Here is a 7,561-nt window from a genome sequence, read left to right on the forward strand (position 1 = left end):
ATGTTGCCCTTTGTGTTTCCAAGGCTCGCCGCAGACTCGGCAGGGAGAGTGTTTCCTGGTGTTTGGAAACCTCTCTTCTTAAAATTCCCTTCCCGGGACGGGCTTCCCTTCCCAGGACGGAGCTCCCTCCCCACCTCCTTTGTTTCCTTTTTTGTCTTTTGTATTTTTTCCTACCTGTTTTTGAAGACAATGGTCTGCTTTTCTGGTTGCCTGATGTCCTCTGCCAGCCTACAGAAGTTGTTTTGTGAAGTTTGCTCAGCGTTGAAATGTTCTTTTGAGGAATTTGTGAGGGAGAAAGTGGTCTTCCCGTCCTATTCCTCTGCCATCTTAGGACCGCCCTGGCAATTGATTTAAACTTCTTTGTCATTTAACATCTTTACCCACTACCTTCAGGTAGACGTGTCAACATGTTGATTAATTGGATGTAGAAATATTCTTTGGAGAAAAGTTAATGACCATCCAGAAATTAAAAAAAAAGAAATTTAATGGACTAGTTTAACAGTAGATCAGAGAGCAGATAAAAAATATATTAACTCGAGACTGTATCAGAAGAATAAGTAATGCATTCTGAATAGATAAAAAAGAGAAAAATGAAAGAGAAGTTAAAGTGGAAGTCCAATATTAGTTTGACAACTGAAAAAGATGAAAGAAGCAGACAGAAGTAAATATTTAAAGACAAAATGTTTGAAAATTTTTATAGATTTGGTCAAGCACAAAAATCTACAGTCTCAAAGAGCAAGCCCAACACATTACAAACAGTATAAATAAGAATAGATTCATACTTATATGAGTTATATGTAAGCAACAGAAAACTAAAGACAAAAATATTACTTGAAAAGGAACAAGAGAAAAAAATTGATTGATTACATCTCCAGAAGTAGGACTTATGCAGAAAGTTGATTGCTCAATATCTACAGTGAAATGCGGATGTGGAATTATATCTTGAATATTCTGGGAGGGAAACTGCCTTATCAGAACTGCATCAGCAGGAACAACATCCATGGAGGATCAGTGTTAAACAAAGACACGTTAAATAAAAGCAGTTGGAGAAACATGTGAGGTGCACCCTTCCTAACTCTAATAAATATCCAGACTTTGTGTTTTACTTCTTTAGACATAATTTTTAAACAATCTGTATCTGAGAGTTCTTTTATAAACCATGTGTGATAAGCCCGGTGTCTGAAGTCTGGGTGTCTGTCTCTTGTGTCTGAACTTTTTGTTGGCTCTAATTTGTGACAGTTTGTTATATTGTATATTGTGGTAAAAAAAATAACAGCACCAAAAATCTCAGAGGCCTAATCCTCAAACTAACATATTCCAAGCCTGTGAATCTCCTAGTTCACCTGGTGAAATGGACTTTGATGTACTGAGATAAGGGTTTCAGCTGGGAAAACTTTCAGTTTCTAGGTGGCCCCATTCAAGGTGTATCCTTGTGTCCTTAAGAGCATTGAACCTTTCCTGGTTTCAGGAACCAGAAAGATGGTAGGTGTGAGACAAGGCTTGATTTAATGTTGCAGGCTTTGAAGATTCTTGCCAAAGCCTCCAGAAAGGACTACAGCCCTGCCAACTCTAATATTTAGCACAGAAAGACTTTGTAGACTTCTGACCTATAGAATTGTAAAGATAATAAATTTTTTGTTTAAGCCACTGAGTTGGTGGTCATTTGTTGCATTACTGTGGCAGTACAATAGTATTACAACTAAAAGAAATTTTTTTTGAAGTATTTCAGTTGTCTTTGGCTTTGTCTGCTCTTTGTCTATGAGAAAGACTTTTGTGTGGATTCTGTGAGACCCAGGAGGAAAATCCCTTCCTCACCCAGGGTTTGTGGCTGTCAGGCACCAGAGGACACTATTTGTTAAAGATATCCCTAAGTGAAAGCAAAGTCTGAGATTCCTGATATGTAAACTAAGGCTGCTACATTCATGAGGGCCTCTCTGTAACCCCAGCTTCTCAAGGGCTTTTGTTTTTCTTCCCATCTACTTATTACCAAGGCAACATTCCCTACATACAGTTCCCTAGAATTGGAGTGAGAAGCATGCTTAGTTCTGATTTTTCTATTTTTATATATTATATATATTATGGAATGGCTATTTGACAACAGTTTGATAGGGTGTTTAGCTACGCTTAGGCGATGTTAAGGCACATTTTTATTTTCACCTCTTTAAGAAACAAAAAGGAATTTTTGTGACTATAGGAATTCATAAAATGTGTGCTTATTCCTAATCTGCTGAGATGTTTGTATACGACAAAAATCCTCAAGTATCGTTTTGTTGACAAGCGTAAGCAATATAGGTGGTTGAGACTCTACCAGATACATAGGTGTCAAGGAAATGCAAATGTATATGTAAAATAATAGATATGTTTTTACTTATTAAGAGCAAAGAAGAGTAATTTGTTTGAAAACATAAACGGCTAGTTCAGTTCAGTTCAGTTGCTCAGTCGTGTCCAACTCTTTGCAACCCCATGAACCGCAGCATACCAGGCCTCCCTGTCCATCACCAACTCCCGGAGTCCACCCAAACCCATGTCCATTGAATTGGTGATGCCATCCAACCAACTCATCCTCTGTCAGCCCCTTCTCTTCCTGCCCTCAATCTTTCCCAGCATCAGGGTCTTTTCCAATGAGTCAGCTCTTTGCGTCAGGTGGCCAAAGTATTGGAGTTTTAGCTTCAACATCAGTCCTTCCAGTGAACACCCAGGACTGATCTCCTTATGCTGGATATAAAATAAAAGTGATAAAACATAAAACTTGAGATGAAACAGAAAGATTTAAAAGTTTGAAGGAAAGTAAATTATTCACTTTAGTTCAAAGTAGCTGGTGCACAGGGATGATCCAGAGGGATGGTGTGGGGTGGGAGGTGGGAGAGGGGTTCATGTTTGGGAACTCATGTACACCTGTGGTGGATTCGTGTTGATGTATGGCAAAACCAATACAGTATTGTAAAGCAAAATAAAGTAAAAATAAAAATAAATAAATAAATAAAATAAAAAAAACCACAAAGTAACTGCAATAAGTTTTTCTAAGTAAATATTATTTTGGGTTAATTTTCTATCTCTGTTCTTTGAAAACCTAAAAATGGTAGAATGTCAACTATGCTAGTGGGAAGTAATTCTTAGGATAAAACTGACTTAGAAATTTTTATCTAGAGTAAGAAGATAATGAATGTCCTATTAAGAAGCCATAGATGAGGCTGATGAGAAGCTATAAGTTTGGGCATTCTGGAGAGCAATGACTCTAATGACTCGGTATGTCTGTTTCAGGGACCCTGGAAGCTACGCTCATGCAGTTGGATGGGCGATATTGACTTCTACAATGCCTGGATTATCTAACTCGGCGTGGGTCCTACTCTCACCTGCGTGTATCTCATCTTTTCCCTTGAACTGTCACTTTGCAGTGGGAGGGAAAAAAAAGCTAAAAACCTGTCTGCCATGAGAATTCCTTCTGCAAAAGAGAAAGGTCTGATATTATCCTGTTGGTATGCTTTATTTCTTATTCTTATCCTAAGGTGAAATCCAAGTATAAGTGTTACCTTTTAATGTCATGTTAAAATAGTATTTAACAAGACTACTTAAGGCTCATCTAACTCTAGAAGGATGTAATTTTAACATAGTATTTGCTATTTATGGGATTACAGATGTATACAATTATATAGATAGATATAAGAGAAAACTGCTAAACTGTGTTAATTTTCTTGTTAGTGTGGGGGAAAAATCCCAAATGTTAAGGTTGTGTTTTCCTTTAGGGCATTAACTGGTTTATGTATACCTTAGAAATTTTATTTTAGTGTTCTTTTTTATACTGTGTTTATATAAATTTATTATTTATATTGTTTTTTGAATTGGCTTTGTCATTCTATCATCCCTCACTAAAGAATTAAATACAATTTTGACATGTGTTCATCATCTATTTCAGAATTATGTTTTTTTAATTTATTTTTTATTAAAGGGTAATTGCTTTACAGAATTTTGTTGTTTTCTGTCAAACTTCAACATGAATCAGCCATATCAGAATTATGTTTTATAACATAAAAAATTTTACTTTGACAGCATCACAGTCACTTACTAAAGATAGCATCTTTGTTTTCTGGATAAGATCCATACACAGGCACCAGAGAAGACGCTTGAAGTATCATCAAGAGACTTGTGTTGTGGTAAGGCTCTGTAACACCCTGAAGGAAGTGTTACTGCTTGTATAGCTTCCTATGGTAACTTGGCATTTATCATTTAGCCTAACCCACTCCAGGAAGCATGGTTGGGAAACCACTGAGAATCGTTTTGCTCAGATAACAGACTGACATATGAAAAATTAGTAACACACGTAGTGTCAAATTAATCAACACGAAGTAGGTAAATGGGAGGGCTGTGTTGTACAATAAGGTTTGACTGTTCAGAACCTTTCAGAGCCTAAAGTCAGCTTTCCAGCAAGAACTGACATACAGACAACTCAAACAATAGCAGCCCAGGGAATCCCAGGGCTCATTAGGCTGAATGGTGGCATAAGGACCATAAAAGCTTCAGATACAGACAAAGCACTAGGGAGAGGGGATCTCTCCAGTCCTTGCAGCCAGCCCTCAATTAGGGCGTGACTCATAAGAACAGCATTAGGGCACAGACAGGGCAACTTTGATGGTCATCTGAGAATTTCTCATTTTCCTAGCCTGAGACTATGAAGAAGGGGTTGGTGGAATGAAGAGCAGGGTAAAACGTTCTTCCGTTGAAACTGCATAGTTCCTGATACTCAATGATGTAAGTTTCTCAGATCTCCAGTCTCCTCCCTTACACCTCTTTCTGACTCTGAAATCGTTTTTATACCTCCTGTTGTTCATACTCTTTTTTTCTCTATATTGACATTTATCAGTCTTAAATTTAAGAAATCATTTGAGTCTTGTTCTCGGTTTATACACTTAGAAGCATTCACAGAACAGTGAAATTCCCACAGCATCAGAGAATTCTAGGGATGGTAGCATTTTGGGAGGTGACTACAAGATTTGGATAAGATAGGATCAAATTTACATAACAGAAGGCACTGAATTCATGGGGGCTTCCATGGAAGCTCAACAGTAAAGAATTCATCTGACAATGTAGGAGATGTAGGTTCAATCCTTGGGGTGGGTAGATTCCCTGAAGAAGGAAATGCTAACCCACTGTAGTGGGTTCATCAACTGGGAAATCCCATGGATGGAGGAAGCTGGTGGGCTACAGTCCATGGGGTCACAAAAGAGTCGGACACTACTTAGTGGCAATACAACAATAGCTGGATTCATGGCAATACTGTCCTGAGCCTACCTAATTCTAATATAACCCATCTGGATCCTAATTCCCATTTCTTCAATTATTTCGGTTGTCTCTGTTTTTTTTTTTTTTTGGCCTTTTGTCTAGCTTAAATCTCTCTTGTTCTAATTTAATTCATCTTTCTTAGGTTACTTGGTATTCTCGACCTGATGAAAAAAGAAAATGATTCTAAGGTGACAGAATTTGTTCTTCTGGGTCTATCATCATCCTTGGAGCTGCAGCTATTTCTCTTCTTAATATTTCTGTTGTTTTACATAGCCATTGTCCTGGGAAACCTCTTGATAGTGGTAACAGTGCGAGCTGACACTCACCTGCTCCAATCACCTATGTACTATTTTTTGGGCCACCTGTCCTTCATTGACCTATGCCTGAGCTGTGTTACTGTGCCCAAGATGTTAGGAGATTTCTTACAGGAGGACAAGATCATCTCTTTTTCAGGATGCGTGGCCCAGATCTACTTCCTGCACTTTCTGGGCGCCAGTGAGATGTTTCTGCTGACAGCCATGGCCTACGATAGGTATGTTGCCATATGTAATCCTTTGCACTACCTGACAGTCATGAACCGCCAGCTCTGCTTTCAGATGGTTTTTGCCTGTTGGTGTGGGGGTTTTGTCCATTCTATCACACAGGTCATACTGGTCATTCAACTGCCCTTCTGTGGGCCCGATAAACTGGACAACTTCTACTGTGACGTCCCACAGGTCATCAAGCTAGCCTGCACAGACACATATGTAGTAGAGGTGCTGATGGTCTCCAACAGTGGTCTGTTGTCTCTGGTCTGTTTCTTGGTCTTGCTCTTCTCTTATGCCGTCATCCTGGTCACCCTGAGAACTCGGCTCCACCAGGACCAGAGCAGGGCACTCTCTACCTGTGCCTCCCACCTAACAGTGGTCAGTCTGATCTTTGTGCCATGTGTATTCATCTACCTGAGACCTTTCTGCAGCTTCTCTGTGGACAAAGTTTTCTCTGTCTTCTACACAGTGATCACACCTATGTTGAACCCCCTCATTTATACTCTCAGAAACACTGATATGAAGACAGCCATGAAGAAGCTGAGAAAAAAACATGTGACATCCTGCTGCCATGTCAAAGAATGAACAGGAAGAGGTGATTTAGAAAATGTATTCTTTCTTAACACACTCTTAACTCATCCAGTACCTGAGTACATGCATGAGAACAAATTTGGTGACTTTGGTATAAAAGAGAAGGCAGTATAAAAATTATAATGCATTGTTCTTGATTATAGCTGGGAGGCATAGGTGACTTTATCAGGTGCCAAATATTAAGCAAGGACCTCAGAAGTGTTTACTGGCCCACAAATGATAATAGGAATTGAGTACTAGGGTCAAAGGGACACGTTGAAAGATCAGCTCTTCTAGTCTTTTGCCTATAAGCCTTTTGTCTTCCTTTATTCATTTCCTTTTTAAGCTCTTTTCGAATGAAAGACGATTGTACAGCTCCTTTTGTGTCCTACTCCTCTAGGGTATAACATTTCCTGGTGTCCAGAAGTTCCTTCTGAGGTCTCATCAGAGAATCTTCCAAGGCAATGTGAATCCCTTTTGTCTCATCTGCAACAAATCTTGAAAGCATCACAAACTAGCCTGCATATTAGTGTTAATCCGGGAACTATAGTGTGCCTTGCACCAATTTTTAGAAATGCAGTTGAACAACTCATTTGATTGAACATAGCTCTTAATGAAGTTTATGTGTAAAGGAAAGGAAGTCTAAGGGTGGTAGAGGGAGGGAAGCTCTCAGCATTCTGCTGTAGAGAATTCTCTAGAAGAGGCATTCCATTTCACCTAGAGTTTTTCTTTCAGCTGAGTTGTTGAGAGAGAATTGATAAGACTGTTCTGTAATTGTTCACAATGTTTAAGAACTCTGAACTCTAAAGGAAAAAGAGAAAGAAATGAGCTATGATTTAAAGCACCCATCTACCTGGTTCCTGCCCTTGAAGAACTATTGCTCTGCCCAGAAGTGTTTTGAAAAGTAAGTAATATTATTCAACTTTGTTTTTACCAACTCAAATTTGTTAAATAGTATCTTGCCCAAGATCATGTAGAAAAAGTATAATTAACCAGGAAAGCTAGAAACTTTAATTAAGGCTAAGTTAATATTTTTTTCTCCTCAGGAAGAGTATTAATACAATCAGATGAACTAACTGCTTTATTTCAATTATACATGCATAGGATCTCAAGACCTAGGAGATACTTGAAAAAAGATTCACCAGAACATTTATATTTAAGATTATCTAGGTGACTCAGTGGTAAAA

At 38.5% G+C, this 7,561-nt stretch overlaps 1 protein-coding gene across 1 annotated transcript; it reads left to right on the forward strand.

Moving 5' to 3' along the window:
• Positions 1-5,435: 5,435 nt before the first annotated feature.
• Positions 5,436-6,403, forward strand: LOC138444054 (olfactory receptor 4Q3-like). The gene is given in 2 exon segments (XM_069597391.1): positions 5,436-6,348; positions 6,351-6,403. Coding segments are annotated over 2 exon segments (960 nt in total). The 5' UTR covers positions 5,436-5,441.
• The last annotated feature ends 1,158 nt before the right edge of the window (positions 6,404-7,561 follow it).

Source organism: Ovis canadensis, chromosome 7 (assembly GCF_042477335.2).
Source record: "Ovis canadensis isolate MfBH-ARS-UI-01 breed Bighorn chromosome 7, ARS-UI_OviCan_v2, whole genome shotgun sequence".
NCBI classification, from domain to species: Eukaryota; Metazoa; Chordata; class Mammalia; order Artiodactyla; family Bovidae; genus Ovis; species Ovis canadensis.